The 21946-nt window shown below is 47.5% G+C and overlaps 1 protein-coding gene across 2 annotated transcripts in view; it reads right to left on the bottom strand.

Annotated features, from left to right (window-relative positions):
- LOC138447868 (complement C3-like) overlaps positions 1-21946 on the bottom strand; it is a 1306650-nt gene that overhangs the window by 1059295 nt on the left and 225409 nt on the right. For both annotated transcript variants that reach the window (XM_069604330.1, XM_069604329.1), the window contains exons 7-9: positions 20083-20170; positions 16349-16451; positions 11200-11320 (exon numbers count right to left, since the gene is read on the bottom strand). In XM_069604330.1, the coding sequence (XP_069460431.1) occupies positions 11200-11320; positions 16349-16451; positions 20083-20170 (312 nt within the window). The remainder of the gene's footprint in view (positions 1-11199; positions 11321-16348; positions 16452-20082; positions 20171-21946) is intronic.

Raw genomic sequence — 21946 nt, forward strand, 5'->3', positions numbered from 1 at the left:
TGCATACAACCTTGTAAATCACAATGTCCTCTGCCACCACCTGCTCATAAACTTCCACTTCTCCAACAAGGCAGCACAATGGATCAAATCCTTCCTTATCGAACGCACATCCAAAGTCTTCATAGATGACCACTCAGCTAACCCCATCCTAGTCCCATGCTGTGTCACACAAGGCTCCTGCATTTCCCCAGCACTGTATAATACCTACACCAAACCCCTCTTTGATCACCTCGATGCCCTAAGCATCCCATACACCAACTTTGCTGATGATACGCAAGTCCTTCTGCTGATCACAGGAAAATACACCCAAGATTTTGAGCTGATCGACCAAACATACAGCGTCATTCAGAACTGGATGACAACCCACAACCTCTGTCTAAATGACAAGAAGAACAAGCTACTACTCACTGTCTAAGCTCCCTCAACCCTTTATACTCTTCCTTCACCTTTGACAAAACCACTATCCAGGTTTCTAAACACGTCAAGACACTGGGCATCTACCTCGATGCATAGCTTAACATGTCCCATCACATAAATGCGCTTGCATCCTCCACAGTTTTCACAGCCAAGCTCATCATTTTAAGCAGAAGATTCATCTCTCCCTCCAACTGCCTAACAGCCCGGTCCATCATCAGTAGCAAACGTGACTACTGTAACGTTTTGTTCTCTGGCACCTCTTCCGAAAACATTGCTAAGCTTCATCTCCTCCAAAACAAGACGCTACGAGCGGCACTTGGGCTCAAACTTTGAGACCACATCACAATGGCAAGAAAGGATGCACAATGGCTTCCCATAAAAGGAAGAATTTTCTTCAAAACTTATCTCCTAGCCCACTGAGGTCTCCACCAAAATGCCCCCTCCTATCTCACCACCCGCATCATACCTAAACCAGCTGCCCGATGTCTCATATTGTCATTCAGCCAATCGCTCTTTACACCCAGATTCAAACGCAAAAATGCAGGGGGTCTCAGCTGATGAGTTAGTGCCCCCTATCTCTGGGACACTCTCCCCAACCACATCGGAAATGAACTCTCACTAGCAACACTTTTTAACAAATATGCCTAACTGACTAATGAGAACAATTGGGACTATTGAGGACAATACATACACTCTATACATACATACATAAGACTCTTGATGACAATACTTATTGTGTAATGATACCTCTTATTATCATAAGCGCTGTGATACCTTCGGGTCCGGGCGCATTACAAATGTAAAAATAAAACAAAATAAGATCTAGGGTCCTCAATCAATGAGGAAAAATCTTCGCCCATTCCAGCGCAAAAGGACATCTTTCTAGTGGCTCATCTGGATACTCAAGTCCCAAAGGTTTGTCCTTCTCCAGACAGAGTGACGACAATGCAAAACTTCATCGCATGGTTTCAAGGGAAGACAAGCTCCACTATCAGACAATACAAATCCCTCCTGGGCATGATGTCGGAGGAGACCGCTACAAGAGGAGCAGGATGAACAATGGGCCAAACTGTCACACAGGTCCGAAATATCCTCTTCCTCAAAAGAGGACTCCGTTTCCCCTCCTTCCCCTTCCTCCTCACCTTTGATCTTCCACTTAGGGTCCAGTTTCTTTCTTCCTTTATGTCCAAGCTTCTCCTTTTTTTTTGTAGAGTTAGGGTCGGCCACGGAAGGATGCCACAGCGCAACAGTAAAGGTGGGCTGTGGTCAATCCTCTGTGTCCGCCAGAATGGGGAAAAAGCCGGAGGCACAAAAATAAACACGGACGTGTACGAAGTCAAGAAGCGGGAACTGTTACCAAAATCCTGGAGGTGGAGGATGTAGAGGACAAGGGGGACGTCCGTTGAGAAATGAGAAGGATCCGGGATGAAACGGAACAAATCAGCACAAAACAAAGAGGCAATCACAATCCGGGAGACAGGCAGGAATTCTGGTACACGGGCTGACAGTACAGTTACAAAACGAGAGACAAAGGCAGTCCGAGGGAAGGCAAGGTAGTTCGGTACACAAAGGTGAACGAAATGAAGATGAGACTTTGAGAAGACAGGATAAATGGAGGGAGGCATAGACAGCGAGAGGAACGGGAGAGAGAGAGACTGAATAGAGAAAACGAGGAAGGGAGGAGTAAGGAGGGAAAGCTACAGAAAAAACAGGGGCAGAGGAACACAGGAAAGCTGGCGAATACGCAAGGAGAAATGATTCAGAGCGATAACAACGCAGGAAGTAACCTAGATCATTTCAACGCATCCGTCACACGGAAGTGGCTGGTAATATACTACCGGTGACGGGCACGGGGCAAAAGAACTAGACCTGCAAGCGACGCAAGGAAAAAGCGTAATGGAACCATCAATGGCGGACCCTTTTCGTGCGGTCCCAAACGCGCCACCTACCCCAGGGCATGACACAAACACAGCGGATCAATGGAGGACGTTGTGCACCACACGCCAAATTTCCACAAGTCCCTCAAATGATGGGCAAAGACACCAATCTACTACAAGGCATGCTGTTCCATTTACCCACGTCCACTCTACTCTTAAGGACAGACACCTCACTGTTGGGTTCGGGAGCCCACCTCAGTAATCTACAGGCATGGGGAGTATGATCACTAGTAGAACCTTGCCTACACATAAACGTGCTGGAGCACAGGGCCATCCAATGGGCACTGAGGTCCTTCTTGCCAGTGCTCAACGGACAGGTGGTAACGGTGCAGACGAACAACACCATGTCTACACAGTACACAAACAAACAAGGAGGCACCAAGCCCAATATCCCCTCAGTAGAGGCTCAACGACTCTGGAATTGGGCAATGCAACACAAGATCCACATGAGGGCACTTCATCTCCCCGGCAAGCACAACATGCTGGGGGACAAACTCAGTAGAATATTCCTACAATCCTACAAATAGAAACTAAACAACCACTATCTGGACAGGCTATTCCACAAGTAGGGAAAGCCCAACATAGACCTATTTGCAACTTCTCAAAACATGAAATGTGATCAGTATGCTCCATGTACCCGGAAAAACACTCTCCAGTAGACTGGAAGGGGAAGTTTCTTTACAGCCCCCCTGCCCCCGACTCCATTAATTCCATGATTGCTGCACAGAGTAAACAAACAACCTTGCACCATGATCATTGTAGCCCCAACATGAGCATGTCAGATATGCTACACTGCACTCCTTCAACTAGAGTTGGAAAATTCCATTCATCTCCAGCCACATCCACGCCTGCTGTCACAACACAAGGGAAAACTGCTTCATCACGACCCAGCTAGCATGTCTCTCAAAGGCTGGCTGCTCAGCAGCCTAAATTACACAACCTCACGCTAGACTCTGAATGCTGGAACATACTACGAGCAGCAAGGTCCCCCTCCACTAGGCATACATATGCCAGGAAGTGGAAAAGCTTTAAAATATGGTGCACAGAGGGTAACACAGATCCCCTTTTAGCATCTATGGAGCAAATCTTACCTTACCTGCTACAGTTGGCAAAGGACAGCTTGGCTCTCTCATCCATCAAGGTTCACCTTTTGGCCATCGCCAGTTATACTACCAAACCTCTTCAAAAATCCCTAGTCTCGTATCCGACGATCAAAGCCTTCCTAAAGGGTCTAATGCGCACTTTCCCCAGACAAACAAGGACCATCCCTACCTTGAGTCTTAACACAGTTCTAGCTACACTAACGAGGGTGCGCTACAAACCCATTCACAGATGTGACTTAAAGTTCTCCAGCATGGGGTCTGGCATGGGTTCACATGCTCATGAATATTCCCCGTCGTCAGGCTGGGAATCCTCGGTACAGAAAAAAAAAATCAGTATCAGTTTCGTTTCTGATCTGTCTTTCCTAGTAGTAACCAATAACTGATCTCTGGGTCATACTGCCCACAGCCAATGACTGCCCTCTCCCTAAGCCCCGCCTCCAGCAGACATCCTCAGATTTTTACCGCACGTTCAAGTGTTGGGAGTCCTCGTGCTGTAGCTCTTGAGCTTTACTGCGTTTTCGTGCTTTTTCAAAGAGAATTTCCCATTTTTCGGTTAAATTGAGCCTCAAGCTCCACCGTCTTTACATCCGATCAACGAGGGACCCGTTTCAGAAGTTTCTACGCCCCTCAAGGGTGAAGATTTCGTCGAACGACGCTTTTGGAGGATTCCAGAAGTTTCTGAGGCCTACCCCGGACATGGCCCAGGAGAAAGGGAGCTTGACGCCCGGGAAGCTGTTCAGGGCCTGCCCTGGATGCCAGCTGCAGAACATGTTCAAGGAAGACGAGCATTCCTTATGCCTCTACTGTCTTCACGAGGACAAAACGCACGTGGAGGAGGACTGTGCGTTTTGCGGGAACATGTCGGAGTGGACCATGAGGGACCGCCATCTTCGTCTCGCCAACTGGCTGGAGGGAAAGAGCCTGTCAGGTGAGAAGAAAAAGAAGAAATCCGAGCGGTCTTCTAAGTCCTGTGAGGGCGCCCCGGCGACGGGGGCACAACAGAAGGCTAAGCACTGCGAGTCCGCGGGCACCGGGAGCGCCGAACGGTCGGGCTCCTAGGCTGCCAGGCAGGGCGCATCCTCCCCGGGTGCCATCGACCACGAGCCAACGCTCGGGCTCGGGTAAGAGGAAATCCGAGAACCCGGCCAAGCTTCTGGAGAGGCCCCGGTCGATCTCGAAGATTTCGGCTGAGGGGGGGCGGGGCAGGGAGCCATCTCCCAAGGTGAAGGCCACAAGCACGCAGTCGCTGACTAAGGCCTTGATTCACCCAGCCAAGGCCTCTATCGAGGAGGTCCTGGCAACCCTGGCACAGCCAGCAGAGGTAACACCTGTGGTAGCGGCCTCGGGGCCCAGAGTCTCCCTGCCACCTCAGAGGGAGGCATCTTTCAAGCCCATCGAAAGAACCCCCACGAAAGCCCCGGTGGAGAAAAGGGGGCGGGGGCAGTGGCCGTCGTGGATTCAGGCACAACCTCCGAGGAGGAACTTGTCGAAGACCCTGAGAGCCACGTCGCGGGCATGGAGGAGGACCAGCCCGTGGAGAGGCATCCCGACGAGGGGGACGACAGAAGCGATGGCAGTGCCGACGGGACCCCAAACCAACCGTTGCGCCCGTCGCAGCTAGTGCCGCAGGACAACTCGGCGGCCATTTAGATGGCAAATCAATCCTTATGCTCTGAGATAAGGACTAGATTGTCTTTACCCCCGACGGGGGAGCCGGAACCAGGCCCGACGGAAGAGCCAGGGGCAGGGCCGTCGGGAAGTCCGCCACCCAAGAGGAGAAGAACACATCTTCCTGCACCCTTCCAGCCCTCGAGGCCTGCTCAACCCTCCTCCCCGTCCACTGGCACGGACACGGCCACGACGGGCACGGACGACGAGGGCGGCGACGGCGGGGTGGACCTCCCATCGCCGCCCCCCCCCGGGCTTCCCAGCCCGATGAGATTCGATCCTTCCATGCAATGATCTCCAGGGCATCCGAGCTTTTCCAGCTCTGCCCTGAAGAAAAGAAGAAGGAGGGGTTCCTCTATCAATGTCGAGAGACCAAGAGGAAGACGGTCCTCGCGGTACCTCTACTGGATGACATCTGGGACGAGGGGCTCTCTCTCCTCAAGAACCCCGTCCATGACGCCGGCAAGGGACCGATACGAAAAGAAGTACCGGGTCCCCGACGTGGCCCCTCTATGCCAGATTCAGTCGTCTTGGCGGCGGCCAGGAAGAAGGCGGGGGGGGCATCGGCATCGACATCGACTTCACCGCCGGACGGCAAGGGAAAGAAGCTCGATGCGATGGGACGACGAGTCATCACGTCGGCGCCGACGACGATTAAGGTGGCCAACACCCTGGCTATCGTTGCCCGTTACGACAGGGAACTTTGGTATAAAATTGCTCCCTTGTTGGACTGCCTGCCGGACGACAAGAGGGCAGAAGCCTTGGAAATCCTGCAAGAAGGCGAGGTGGCGTCAGACCACGCCATAACTGTGGCGACGGACATCGCTGACACCGGTTTCTGCCAGTTGGGCAACGATGTTTGCCTCAGACGGCGCGGATGGCTGAAGGTGACGGATTTCAGCCAGGACGTACAAGCCAAGGTGTTGGACATGCCCATCGACGGGAACAACCTGTTTGGGAAGACAATCGATGAGTCCCTGCAAGCCATCAAAACGGACACCGAGACAGCTCAGGCCCTGGGAGTTCTCCAGCAACGATGGCCGTCCTTTCGGAACACCGGAGGCAAGCACGGGGCCTCCAAGGGTTCCAGCAGCGGCTCCTCTACCTACCATCAAGCGGCCCGTTCCTCGTCGCGGGAGGCCTATAGAGGATGGGGCGAGTTTGGAGGTTCCCGCCTTCGTCGCCAGGGAGGTCAAGGCAGCAAGGCGGCCTCGAAACAGGACTGAACCGACCGTGGCGTCGGGCCCCCACCGAAGCACCCTGGTGGGAGGCCGGCTGGCGAAGTTCGTCAGCGCGTGGGAGTCCATGTCCACTGACCCTTGGGTGCTGGATACCCTGCCCCAGGGGCACACCCTCAAGTTTCTAAAGAAGTGCCCTTGCGTGCCACCCGTGGCCAGGAAGGAAAACCACGTACCCCAGCTGCTGCTGGTGGTAAGGGCGATGCTCAAGAAAGGTGCCATCAAGCTCGTCCCAAGGAGACTTCGGGGCTCCGGGGTCTACTCAAGATACTTTCTCGTAAAGAAGAAGACAGGAGGTTGGCGTCCCATCCTGGACCTGCGGCGACTGAACAAGTACATCAAGGCTCAGAAGTTCCGGATGGTCACCCTCCAGCACGTGCGGGGACAGCTGGAGGAGGACGATTTCCTGTTGTCGTTGGACTTGGAGGATGCCTACTTCCACATCCCCATTCTAAAAGGACACCGGAAGTTCATCAGGTTCGTGGTCCAAGGACGGCACTACCAGTTCAAGGCCCTCCTGTTCGGTTTAAGTCGGCACCCAGGGTATTCACCAAGTGCCTAGCACCAGTGGTGGCGTGGCTACGCCTGCAAGGGATCCACGTCTATCCCTACCTGGTCGACTGGCTCATCCGAGCAAGGACAAGGGAGCTCGCCGTAGAACACACAGCGAGGACCGTCCAGCTACTCACGGACCTGGGGTTCTCCATCAACTTCCCCAAATCCCACCTGGCCCCTTCGCAGGTCGCCTGTTTCTGGGAGCCAAGCTCGACACAGTGGCACTGCTGGCCTCGCCGTCTGACGAAAGTACGAAGCCATCCTGGGCAAGGTGCAACGCCTGCTTGCCACGGACGTAGCCAGGGTAAGATCCATCAAATCCCTTCTCGGGATGATGTCCTCCTGCATCTATCTGGTACGCATGTGCAGACTTCGGATGCGTCCACTGCAGGAGTTCCTCGACGCACGCTGGATCCAAGCGACGGGCAGCTTCGAGGACAGGATACCGCTCAACAAGACCTTCCGACGAGCGATCCGGTGGTGGGGCAACCGCACTCATTTGACGGCGGGCGCAGACTTTCAGACCCCAGCTCACCAGGTAACGGTGACGACGGATGCCTCCCTGGAAGGGTGGGGAGCGCATACCGGAAATCTCCACGCAAGAGGCCTTTGGCTCCCGGAGGAAAAACAACTTCATATCAACATTTTGGAGCTCCGCGCAGTGTTTTGGGCCCTCAGGTCCTTTCTTCTGTCCCTCAAGGGCAAGGTGGTGAGGATCTTCACCGACAACACCATCACGATGTTCTACATCAGGAAGCAGGGTGGAACCAGATCCCCAGCCCTGTCCAAGGAATCCCAGGAGCTGTGGCACTGGGCCGTCAACCAGGGGATGTTTCTGGTACCTTTTCATCTGGCAGGGATAAAGAACACCATCGCCGACTCACTCAGCAGGGAGCTGCGCTCGTGCCACGAGTGGGAGCTCCACCAGGATCAAGTGGATCGACTCTTCAGGCTGTGGGGCAGACCCCAGGTCGATCTCTTCACGACGGCGACGGACTCCAAGTGCCAGAGGTTCGCTAGCAGGTTCCCCCAACCGAGGAGCATGGGCGATGCTTTCTCGTTCCCCTGGGACAACCTGTTCCTCTATCCTTTCCCGCCGTTGCCACTGCTACTCCGGCTCGTCAACCAGCTCAAGAGGTCCCAGTGCAGGATGATCCTCGTCGCACCGGCGTGGCCGAGACAGATCTGGTTCCCGGACCTTCTGGACTTATCGGCGTCCCCACCAGTCAAACTGCCCATGGACGCGGATCTTCTCTCCAGAGAAGGAGGCGCCATTCTTCATCACGACCCAAAGTCGCTGAACTTGCAGGCCTGGCTCCTGCAGCACTAGAGTTTGGGGGATACAATATACCGGCCGACTGCAGAGAGGTTCTTGCAAAGGCCAGGGCGTCCTCAACTCTCAAGTGTTACAGACACAAATGGAATAGGTTCTCTGTCTGGTGCCGGGCACAGAAGATTAAACCTCTATGGATTACGGCCCCTCAAGTACTGCCGTACCTACTGTCGCTGGCCAAGGCTGGACTAGCTCACGCCTCCATCAAGATACATCTGGCTGCCATCTCCAGATACACTAGGACAACAGGACGGGTGTCCTTGTGGTCTCATTGCCTGGTGAAGGAATTTATGAAGGGACTATTCCGCTTGTTCCCGCCGGTGAAGACCCCAGCCGCGACGTGGGAGCTCAACGTGGTGCTGACTAGGCTCATGGGGACCCCGTTCGAGCCTATGCATACGGCACCGTTGAAGTTCCTATCGTGGAAAACAGCTTTTCTTGTGGCCATCACCTACACATGGCGCGTGGGAGAGATTCAGGAACTATCTTGCAAGCTTCCATACTGGACTTTTCACGACACGAGGGTGGTGCTCAGGACGAACCCCTCCTTCATGCCCAAGGTGCTGTCGGACTTCCACCTCAACGAGCCCTTGGTGTTACCAGTGTTCTTCCCGTCGCCTTCGTCGCTGGCCGAGAGGACTTTGCACTCGCTGGGTGTAGCGAGAGCGCTGAAGTTCTACGTGGACCGCACAAACAGTTTTCAGAAGACGTCACAGCTTTTTGTGAACCTTGGACCTGCGAATCAAGCGAAGGCTCTCTCGAAGGCTTCCATTTCCAGATGGCTCTCCGGCTGTATCATGCACTGTCACTGGTTGGCAAACCAACCGCTGCCCAGCCGTCTGAGAGCCCCTTCGACCAGAGCGATCGCTGCTACCACAGCGTTCTTGTCTGGTGTGCCCCTGCTGGACATCTGTAGGGCTGCTACGTGGAGGTCGACGCACACCTTCACGAAATTCTACTGCGTCGATCAGGATTCCAGGGAGGAGTCCAGGGTCGGCCAAGCAGTGCTGCGCAACCTGTTCGCCTGAAGGGCCTGGTGAGGATGTAAGAGTTGCTTAATGTTGAGTTTATGTATTGCTTAATGTTGAGCCTTTTGCCACCTTCCGTGGTTGTGCATGTGTATACTGCTATGTATTCTTATATTCATGAGCATGTGAATCCATGCCAGACCCCATGCTGGAGAAGGAACAAGTTACTTACCTGTAACTGTTGTTCTCCAGCATGGGTCTGGCATGGGTTCACATGCAAACCCACCCGCCTACCCCTCTGCGGCTCTTCACTTGGTTATACTGCCACTTTACGTGCTACCAAATCTGAGGATGGTTGCCGGAAGCGGGGCTTAGGGATAGGGCAGTCATTGGCTGTGGGCAGTATGACCGAGAGATCAGTGATTGGTTACTACTAGGAAAGACAGATCAGAAACGAAACTGATAATTATTTTTTTTTTCTTTACCGAGGATTCCTAGCCTGACGAGGGGGAATATTCATGAGCATGTGAATCCATGCCAGACCCATGCTGGAGAACAACAGTTACAGGTAAGTAACTTGTTCCTTCCTCTCATGGAAAACAGCCTTCTTAGTGGCCATCTCGTCAGGCAGGCATATTGGAGCGTTTCAAGCATTGTCCTTCGAACCACCGTTTAACATCTTTCACAAAGACAAGATTTTCTATGACCTCATCCTAAATTCATTCTCAAGGTCATGTCTGAATCTGTCTTGTTTGAGAGGATCATCTTGCCTATTTTTCTTTAGCAACCACACAACTGCGGCAGATCAAACACTGCCTTCAATAGGTGTGGCGAGAACACAGAAGTTCTACGTTGAAAGAACAAAGGATTTCAGGACCTCCAAAAAGCTTTTTATCGCATTTGCAGGACGAACCAAGGGTCAATGCATATCTAAACAGTCTGGCACATTGGGTCTCCGGCTGCATTACCCACTGTCACCAAATGTGCACTTCACCAGCGCGGGAGTGGTTCCGGTAGTATTCTAAGCAGGGGTGTCCCTAAAGGTTATTTGCTGTCCGGCCACCTGGAGCACTCAACATACGTTCGCCCGGCATCACTGCTTGGAAGTGGACAGCAAAAGGGAAACAGCAGTAGGACAAGCAGTGCTTCAGCACCTATTTGCCGAAGGTAGGAGGAACCTAATGTTATATGTACTCCAGTCAGTCATCAGTTACCAGCCTCACGCTTCAAAATCTGAAGATGGCTGACTAGGATGGAGCCTAAGCCCTACCACCTCATTGGCTGGTAACTAAAAGGACAAAAGGAGGTGTAGGGACTGCACAAGTGGGATGCTATACAGGCCCTATGGAGCTCTATGGGAGTAGCTTTTTTTTCTGAAGGAAACGTGTTTTATATAGTTTATAATTATTTAAATTATCGAGGATTCCCAGTCTGACAACAGGGAATATTCAAGCATGAGTATCTATAAAAAATATCAATGCTGGAGAAATACAATTACAGGTAAGTAACTAAGACTTCCTTTTGGTGATATAAGTGCATCAAATGAAATATACTGTGTGGTTATGAGACCTCAATATTCTTTGGCCAGTCTGAGCGATATGTGCAAAGACTTCACCTAATGTAGAGTATGGTAGTGTGCGCTGTATGCAGGACTTTGCAGATATGTCACGTTTCTCCCTTATTTCACAGGCTTCAGTGGCTGCATTCCAGGCTGTATCAATTCAGCATCTTTTGCTAGATAAACATAATTGGACCTTCTATTCTTTTTGACCAATGTATTCCGTACCAACCTGGCCACCATCTTCGTTTATCAGACGGTGATAATACAAAAAAAAGGGTGGTGGTTATTTCTCAGTGCTTGCCTTGAATTGTAGAATGCCTTGCTTTAGGCATTAAGGTTGCTTGAATCACCCCTCTTTTCAATCAGCTAGTCAGATACTTATCACACAGGAACCAACACATTGGCTGATAGATCCCTACCTGTATTTGTCATCACTGTGACAGTGACATAGATCGACCAACCCAGGAGCTCATTGTAGTTGGGGAATCTGCTACGGAGCATGTCTTTAGTGAGCTTTGCGTTGCCTTTGCCATCAGTAATCTGCAGAGTGAAAGAGTAGAACCATGTTTAATAGACTGTACACTGTGGATATCTTGTCCTATCCGGTCTGCAAGCATTTGGTGATTGAAATATGTATATCACCTTTCAACTATCTAATACAAAAACAGAATCCAGGGAAGTTGTTTAATGTAGAATCAATGGTTTATCCGATGGAAACATCCTAAGAATAAACACATACCTACTGTTAACATTACACATGCACGATTGTTAATCATTGTTAATCATTATATTTATTTTCAGTTATTAAATAGCATGGCTCTAGCATAACCATATATTGCAAAAAAATACTACAAACATTCACATAAATATAAAAATGTCAATAGCTTTCTATGTAGACAATTTATTTATCTCATTACCCTCACACTAAAGAAAATCAAAAACATCACTGCAGGGTTCAAAATGTGTCCTCGCAACTAGCCACTGGCTAGTGACAATTGACTCCTGGTGAGCAACAAACTGTGTGCTGTGTGTATGTGCAGAATTGAGGTGATGAGTGACTATGGTTGCCTAGCTGATGGCAACTTGCCAATGCCACTCCTGCAGCACTGTATAGAAACACATATCACATATATGAAACAAATGTTGCTAATAAATGTGTCTTAAAGGAGACGTTTTTCCTAAAGGAGAAAATAACCATCTACCATCCGACAAGACCAGTCAGATCAAGCAACAGCATTCGCTTAGAACCAATACCATACAATAAAAGAACATTCGGAGGATCATCATTCTCTCACCTAACAGCAATTACATGGAATGAACTACCAAAAAACATATGCAACACAGGGGATCATCTGGAATTCAGGAAAATACTCAAAACCCGGCTCTTTGCCCCAGAACCAGAAAGAAACGACTAGGAAATATGCACCCAACGTCAATAAGAATCCTAAGGATTAGCCCGTGACCCCTAATCGGTGGGCTGGTGGATGACACCCCAATAACCAATATGAAGATACAGCTAGCCCACAGAGGAAACTTAGGTAGGTAAGGACCCACCAAGGGATGGGCAGGGAGTTACCAGAAACCCCTAACCCAAACATCGCCAACCCAGGGCGGGGAACATGCCTGCATCAGCCAGGTAGAAATACCACTAGAGTAACACAGAGGAAAACTGCCACTCCTAAACATGCCTGCCAACTAGGCGAAAAAACTACAATACCAAACACACAAGACATTCATAGATGCTGAGCACAGAAACACAAAGACAAATAGGTAAGGAAAACCTGCTAACCCAACTCTAAAATCTCAACCTTCCTCATACACTTCCCAACCACATCTCTGCACAGCAATCCGCACGCACTTCACCACACTGCAACGACAGACTAACAACACATACCCCGGCACAAAAGAAGATGGGAAGTCTGACCGACCCAGAAACCGCACCCAAGCGCACCGGACGGTGCAAACCGAACTGAAGCCTCCAACAGGACATCACATCTCTCCCTTTCTTATTCCACTACACCCTACTAACCCTCCTACTCTCCCCCTCTTTTCTCAACCTCCTTTTCAGATTTTCCAGAGCACCTGGGGACCAATCCGGTGGCAACGGTGCATGATACAAATACCTTTAACATTAACATTAAAAATATATACCATAAGTGCATCGTATTGTTGATGATTATCAAAAGTCATCTCTCCACAAACCTAGAGAAAAGACAACACTGTGGCACTCAATAACGACCTTTACACCAAATGTAAACGTAACACCTCAATAGATAACACATGCAGCTGTGTATGTGCATTAGTGCTTCTTTCTCTGACCCTATCCTAATCGGGTCATAGAAAGGCACCTAATCCCCCATACATGTATCAGCCCACTGACGTATTTACTATGCCTTTTTTCAGAGATACAAATAAAAATCTTCTAGGTGGCCCCAATATTGGTGTCTCAATCACTTCCAACTCTAAACATCTGCTTTAGTCTAAGCTGAGCTATGAACCTGACACTCCCTTTTTATACGCTAATCACTTAACTTTATTGGGGGAATTGTTCCATTTTTACAACAGTTTCAAATCCTTTCGCTTTTTACGAGGAGCTAACAAATGCAGTGAAACGTTATATCACTCAGCTAGACTCAATCTTAAAAAAAAGTATACATATTAAAAGTTGGTTTGATAAAGAGCTTGCTCAAAGTGATCTTCTCACAGAATCACAAACATTTAAAGGGAGATATAGTCCAGCAGTGGCACTTACGAGGAACATTTATAATTATTTAGTGGCCAAAAAGAGAAAGACTATTGTAGCAGTCAGACCCCTTAAAAAGTACTGTCACTAGACAAAAACGCAAGGACTTTTGGCAGACCGTTGTTAAATGCACTGCATCCAATATTACAACATCAGACTGTGATATTCCAGAAAATGGTTGGTTTGACCATTTGCTTGATGTAGCTTTGAAATAACATCTAACACAGGGATTCACCAGGTGGAGACAATAAACAGTATCTTCATAGCAGTTCATTGATACAAGTGGTTGCAGTGGAGATTCAAGAGGTGTTGGCTACTCAGAAAGCACCAGGACCGGGCCATTTACCAATAAATCTCTTTAGACAAGATCCCAATATCTAGGTTCCTGTTTTAGTTCATTTTGTGAAGGAACTGACTTCCAAGATGGTAGTTCCTCTTTGTTGGCATCGGGTATTTTGTTTGTCCCGGTTTCTAAAATGGCAATTGTGACTTGCCATCAAGTTACCAACCCATTTCCCACCTGGACTGCTTAGCTAAGCATTATGCAATTCATTTGAATTAATATGCTTAAGACATTTGGATTATGGAGCAATACAAATAATCTGTACAGGCTGGATTCAGAAAGGGAATCTCGACAATTGACCAGCTGGCAATTACCTGGCAGTGCAAAATGTGTCTTTCTAGAAAAGAGGCATTCTGCTTAGCTCCTATACCATGGATTCTCGATGATAGTGAATTCAAGTTACAAGTGAAAAACTCATGTTGTTTCCTTCATTATCACTTTAAAATCGCTTTTTTTCTTGATCAAATAGTTGTTTTTCCTCTAAGAGCCTGTGCACGTGTCTGTGTTGTGATGATCATCACTGAGCTTGGGGCCTGAGGAAGCAACTGCCAAAAGCATCATCAGAAACTCGAGAAATCACACAGACACCCATGCATCGTCTCAAAGTAACATGGGCAGACGGATATTTCCATCAATGGATGTCGGCTCTACCCCACAATTTTAGATTCTGTAATGCCACCCAAAGGCTGTTGCGTCAACTATCTTTCCTGACAGCACAGAAAAACATACAGATGTATTGCTCCTCCAAACCAGAATGTTAAATATCTTGGAAAAGGGAAAAAGTCGCAGACTGATGCTTTTATATCTGTCAGCAGCATTCGACCTGCTCGACCACTGCAAACTTAAAGAAGCCCTGGCATCTTCAGGTAACTGCTCCCAGAATGCAATTGATTGGATTTCTTCTTTTCTATCAGAACATAGCTCCAAAATACACTGGGGTGACAAACATTCAAAACCTATTGAAATAGACTGTGGCGTTCCACAGGGGGGCAGCTTATCACCTCTCCTCTTCAACTTATATCTTCGCTGCCTGTGTATCCTCCTTAACAACTTGGGCGTTCGTTTTACCAACTTCCCCGATGACACTCAGTTAATTATAGAACTGAGTGGGTGCCATAATAAAGACAGCGCAGCGATCAAAAATATTTACAACATAATCGAAGTTTGGATAAAAACAAACTGGCTCTGCTCAAACAGCAGTAAAACTGAGCTCATGATCTTTGGATCCTCCCAGGCCGGGGCTAAGCTTAGCCCAGACTATGCTAAATTTAACATAACAAATTCAAGTATTCTAGTTTCAGATAAAGTAAAAACGTTAGGAGTGTACTTGGAGCCTTCACTAGTAGCAAATGCACATGTAGCCTACTTAAAGAAAAACTGCTGATACTATCAAAGACTTCTTACGCATATTAGACCGGTACTAAATGAGAACAACTGCATCACAATAGCCAGAGCCATTATCCTTTCAAGGCTTGACTATGGAAATGCCCTACTTTTGGTAGCAAATAAAGGTAACATTTCCAAATGCCAAGTCATACAAAAAGATTCAGTGAGAATCATCAAGAACAAAACTATAAAGGACCACGTCACCGAGGACAGAAAATCCATACACTGGTTGGCCATAGAAGACCGCATCACCTTGAAGTCACTTTCAATAGTCCATCACTGCATCTATGGCTCTGCAACAGCATATCTAAAATAAGACATTTCTCTGTACCAACCATGACGATCCCTACGATCAATGAACCAAGACCTAGTGAAAACCCCTTGTATCAAAATATAAACAGACTAGGGAGATCTTTTCCAGTTAGAGCTGCCTCTGGGTGGACTAATCTTCCAGTCACGATCAGACTTGAACCAAACTTCACGATATTTAAAAGGGAACTGAAAATGCTTCTTTTTAAGTAGTTACTAGATCACAATCATACCTCTGCTCCCGTCCTGTCATAACCATCATCTTGGTTACATGTTGCGGCGCATTATACATAAGCAAATAAACAAATAAATAAATACACCACCTCAACCGCGAATAGGTCAGACATTGGAAGGGCAGCAGGCAATTGGCAGCCAGCTGCCTACCATGGCTACACACTTCACCGACTACATGGTTGTTCACCATGGCACTCCTACTGGTAGGAAATGGGAATGGCCTTGAGTTACCCAACCAACTGTTTGACAGTACCACGCAGAAATAGCATAGCTGCTCATATCGCAGCCAAAAAAAGAAAGGAGATCTTCCATCTGTGTAGACCTTTACTTGCCATCCTTATGACAGTCCAGTACATCAGTATGTGCAGGTCATCAGAACCAAAAGGTCACGTAAATGGCAGATATTTAACCCTCTATAACTTAACAGTGTATCTGAGGCATGTTTCAATACTTTCCTGTTGACAATCACAAGCTGTAATACCCACAATGCCTCGTTTTCTCACCCTGGTGTTTGTGGAAGCACAAAAAGGTGTGAGAAAACAAAAAGCCTCACCTGGACTTTGTCGAGGGAATTCGGGATATTCTTCTTTTCGTTGTTGATCAGTACTCCAAAGAGTATGTACGCACTGCCCTGAACAGGGTTTCCATGCAAGTAGCTACAGGAGAAAAACACAACAGAGTGCGCAATGAGACTATTCTCAGAAACCTGGCATCAACTTGCTATTAAGGTATGGTGTTATGCTGTGCACCTTGAAATTCTGGCATAGCGAGGAGATGCACAGTGGGGCCCACAGCGTGCATGCACATGCAACATTTGGCTCGTGAGCATATGTAAGACAAACGCCTGGATATAGACCCATGCAGTGACACTCATTTAAAACACTCACCCCCTGTAGACTTACATCTCTTCATCACATGCACTTATCCACTTGATCACAAACTCTTACAGCTGTTCCATGAGTTCACATTATGTAACAAAAAAAGAGGGATGACTGTACCACAACTACCACTTGAAACCTGCCATATTCTAAATTCCTTGTCTGGAGACCTGGCATGGACTTTACAGATGAAATCCATGGAAGAGGCTCTAGATAGTTATGAACACTAGGTTCCCTCCTGAGAGAAGACAGACTGGCATATGAGGCACTGACCTATGAGTTATGACACGCCAAGCATCCTTCCTGAGTACCACCCTCTTAAGACCATCTCCCTGTTTCATCCCCCACCCAACCTTTCACCACTGTTACATTATCCCCACTAACTTTAAATGTGAACTATTTCCTGCTAACTAAATGATGTGCCATTGATGTTATGGCTTAAGGGCCACTACACCCCACCCCCCCAGTAACCATCTAACATATGCATGCAACCACCACTGATGGACAGTGTTGCATTGCTTCTTTAAGCTAGGCTTGTATTCACCCTAAACTCAAATAAAAACAGAATCAGGTAAGTCCTTGGAAAGAGCGACTAAGTGATGACACGGAAGACCCAATATCTTTCTCAGAAAACCTTGCAACGCTGTCATGTAACCAGAGCAGGACAGTGATTTTGCGTACACCAGAGAGCCAATGGGTCATTTGCTATCTCTAATGTGAATAAAGAATGACATGCAAATCGCTCCTGATATAAAGACAAGAGGATATTGAAGTTCAAGGTGCCACTCTCATGTGTGCCCTCCCATTCCTGACTAAGAGGATTGAAGCAACACACATGATTGCTTTAAGTTTGCGGCCACACATGTTGACATGCAGAGCACCACAAGAATCCAGTCTGTCGCCTCTACTTTTCAACAACTAGGCCATGCAACTGCAATTGATTAACAACGGAGACCACAGCTGCTTCAACTGTGCAGATGACATGGAAATGTTATGTTATGTTGTTGAGAAATCATACCGTGCCCATCAACACCAGAGCGGTTATACAGCAGCTAATCGTCTACAAACTCACAAATAACCTAGCAACACCCACACGCTGGAACTCAGGACATGCCTTGCACACATGGATTCCTGGATGAGTACAAAGAGACTTCAACTCAGCACAACCAAAACAGGGTTTATAATCAGCAGCATGACACCAGCAAACCTCATACCAATGCCCTGGGGTGGCTTAATTGAGGATTTGCCTCCTGCCCATGACAACTGTCAGAAACCTAGGAATCATGATGGATAGCAACCTTCCACTGGCACCACATGTTAAAGCCATTCTAAGGTGCTGCTTCTTCCAACGCCATACAATTTGATGCCTCATGCCCTAACTGACCCTCCTGCACAGGACGATTGCAGGTATCACAATAGTACTCTCAAGACTAGACTACGTTAACAGCCTCTATCTTAGACTCCTGGAATACCTACTAAACAAGCTGCAAATTGTCCAAAACACGACAGCCAGATTGCCTCTGAGACTGAAAAGATACACACACATTACCCCAGCTCTATGTACACTGCACTGGCTCCCAGTGAATGGACGATCCACTTCAAAACACTATGCATTGACCACCACACCTTTCATGCCAGGGTTGCTGAATCCATCACAAAGAAATTCACACACTACTAAGCATTGAGAGCAGTTCCAATCAGCAGCAATGTGTTACAAGAAAACGATGGAACTCTCTGCCCAAACACCGTCGGACACAAGACCACCTGACATTCAGAAACCAATTAAAAAGCTGGCTATTCCACTAACACCAGTACAAGACCAACTCCAAAACATCAACTTACACTTACCCATGACAACCTCGACCCAAGAAAGCCTCCATCTAAAATGATATGAACATACTAGGAATCCACACACTACTCGGTGAAAAAGGACTTGGTGAATGGCATTATTTGGCACCAGTTACATCCAGCAGACAGTTTTGTTCTCCCCCAGGATAGTGTCCAATTAACTCACTACTAGGTGTTGCCCAATGCATTCTTTCTTCCCATGACAGGTACCCGTCCTTTCTTTTTTTCCAGTTCCTTTATACAATATCCTATGTCCTTACACAAATCCCCTCGCATGGCCATCTCAGAATCACTTCACTTCACCATTAATTTGCCTCATTAGCTCTACCATCTCCTCCACCCCCCGCGTTAGTGCCTGGACCAGAGCAGGGTGCTGTAATATTATCGGATCTTGGTCTCTCCTCTATGGATAAACACATACCCAGTTGTCACCACTAAACCCATTGAACCGGACACGCACTCAGGATTCAGGCAGTTTCGGTCTGCACCTATCAACACCTCAGGTTTCACTTCTGCGATACCAAGAGCACAATGTCATGTTATGGTTATATATTTACAGCACTCAAATCAAAGGCATAAGATCGCTGTAGGTAGCAACAATGGAGTTAAGTGGATACTGATTAGAAGGCAGATAAAGGTTTTGAGTTTTTTTAGGAAACTTCAGTTGGACTCAGATCTAAGAGTAGCAGGGACATCATTCCAAACTATGTGGCCCTGCACACAGAAACTTCTACCGGTAGCATAATTGCTTTTAAATCTTGGTGAAGTAAGAGTCAAAGAGGAATTGGATCGAAGAGTATTACTAGCTAAATATGACGGAGCACTGCCACAGATACAAAAGTATACATCTTAAAAGAATGGGAGGCAGACAGACAGCCAGTGCAGGTGATAAAGTAATGGGGTCACATGGGAATGGTAAGCGGCAGAAAGAATGGATCTAGCACTCTTGTTTTGTAAGACCTATAGTTTTAACAGTTGTACAACCTGGAGTTTTTGACAAAGGTATTTCGGTGAACTCATATACACAGAGTTACCATAGTCCAACTTAACTCCAACTCTAGCTCTTGCAATGATGAGTACAGATATGCTCCACCCACCCCTTTCCTGTCAGCGAGGCCACTAAAACTGGACAAGCAGGCTATGCGAGACTAGCAGAAGCGTTACTAGAGGGTGGGGGGCTGAAGGGGCTATAGCCCCCAGTCATTTGGTTGTAGCCCCGGATAGAAGCTCAGGAGCTACAACCAACAGCCCCAACATTAGCGTAGCCCAGACCTCTTCCAGACCTAGCAACACCCCTGTGCGAGACCACATTACATTACAGAACACTGTTTTCCAGGCCACCAATCAACCTGGTTCCTCGCACCTGTAAGAGCCCATTCCATGTTGCCTGCCAGACACTCCTTTAAGCAAGAAGTATCATGTAGCAACTGCATGTTCTGGGCATGTCATACACACAGGCTCACTGGTTCAAAGCAGTTAGTGTCATACTAATGAATGAGTGCAAATGCTGACATGAATGCGGTTGTTACTTTGCAAATGTTAAGGAAGAAAAGGCACCAACTTGGCAGTGATGACAATAGTGATCGCGTCATCCTCTATGTGGTAGTACTTCTTCATGAATTCCACGTTCACTTCAAAACTGGGAAGCACTGAAAAGAATATGATGGGAGATCATTAGATAGAGAGAAAATGCTACTGTGGCCATGTATGTGCATGGTGCATGCTTCATCAGGATGTTTAAGCCCACTACATGGAGACTGCAAACTAGCTGGACTCTGAGCACCTGGGGCGGCTGTAACAGATTGAAAGAGCAGACAGTGGGGGCGTTGGACCACCTTTCGGCCCGAGTCTGACTTCCATGTAAAATATGAACAAAGTGTCATTCCTATGGACCAAATACACTTTTCTTATTTGCTTTATGTCCGGTATCTAAATATATATAGGGACATAATATGGAGCAAATACGAAACCCGCCATCCCCGCCCGGAATAACACTTTTCTTATTTTACGAGGGGCTCAGAATCAGGCCAACAGAATATGGAGCCAATATAAAAAGTGTAGTTTCACCATGGTGTGACACTTTTCTTATTTTACACTGTGCACAGAATCAAACCCGCGCAATATTGAGCAAATAAGAAAAGTGTTGCCCCATGACGGAATTACACTTTTCTTATATTGTATATGGACCTCAAAATCAGGCCCACTAAATATGGAGCAAATAAAAAAAGTCATTCTACACTGCAATAACATATTTTTGGGGATTTACACGGAGCTCAGAATCAGCCAAGCAGAATATGGATTAAATAGGAAAACTGTTGTTCCACCACGGAATGGCACTTTCCCTCTTTTACAGAGCTCAAATTCAGGCCCACAGAATATGGAGCCAATAAGAAGTGCCATTCCACCTCACAATAATACCTTTCTTATTTTAAATGGAGCTCAGATGGAGGGCCGCATTTGGATGTCTGTGTAAAGATCGAAATTTGTTGTTGGGAGCGGGAACAAGACTTTTCTTAAAAGCACCATATTTTGAAAATGATAGAATGGGGTGTATTGACATGAAAGCCCCCGCTTTTATATTTGCCTGATTTAAGGCCTGGCAAAGGGTCATTGTGACCTTCAGGAATGCAAGGCACACACTGTGAGTTCATTATCCTTGCTAAGCCCTGGGTTTGCATGTAAAAAAAGAGTTCAAATACGGCACCTTTGAGGTTCTGTTAACATCTACTGCACACATTTTCCCTTCATAATCAAAGATTTCCCTGACTGCAGCACCACTTTCCTAATTTACTGTAAACTCAAGTAAATCTGAAAAGTTGCAGTATTTTACAGAATGCTTAGAGTGATACTGCTGCACATGCTACCCCCTAAATCATAGATCTTAGCAGTGTTTGCTGCTGGAAAGCACAACATCTCCCCTCCAATCCTTCCGCCCAATGATGGTGCTGGAAACTAGAGAGGAGACTGCCGTTTTTCTACACTACTTTTGTCTCAAGCTCAGAATCAGGCACCACCTTGGAGTGGCACTTTTCTTGGAACTCAGAATCAAACCCACCAGATTCTTTGTTTGACTGACTATAACAGCAAAGCACCATATTCTGTGAAACAAAGAATCTGGAGTGCTGACATCAAAGCTTCGAATCTCGCATGTCTCTGATTTACAGCCTGACAATGGCACTTTGACTATCAGTGATGCAAGGAAGGCACTGTGATGGCATTCACAGTTAAAATACGGCATCTGTACAATTAAGCTTCGTTGAATAAGTAGTACATGGAACAGGTCAGGTGCATTCAAAGGCCCTAAACTGAAGTCCTTTCACATGAAAAGCAGGTTTTTTCAGCACTGACACAAAAACGGCTTCCAAATTTAAATTTGAAAATGTACCACTGCTAACAGAGAAATGTCAGGGAAACGACATGGTGCA

The sequence above is a fragment of the Ambystoma mexicanum genome, chromosome 3q (genome assembly GCF_040938575.1).
Source record: "Ambystoma mexicanum isolate Mex_15411 chromosome 3q, UKY_AmexF1_1, whole genome shotgun sequence".
Classification (NCBI taxonomy): Eukaryota; Metazoa; Chordata; class Amphibia; order Caudata; family Ambystomatidae; genus Ambystoma; species Ambystoma mexicanum.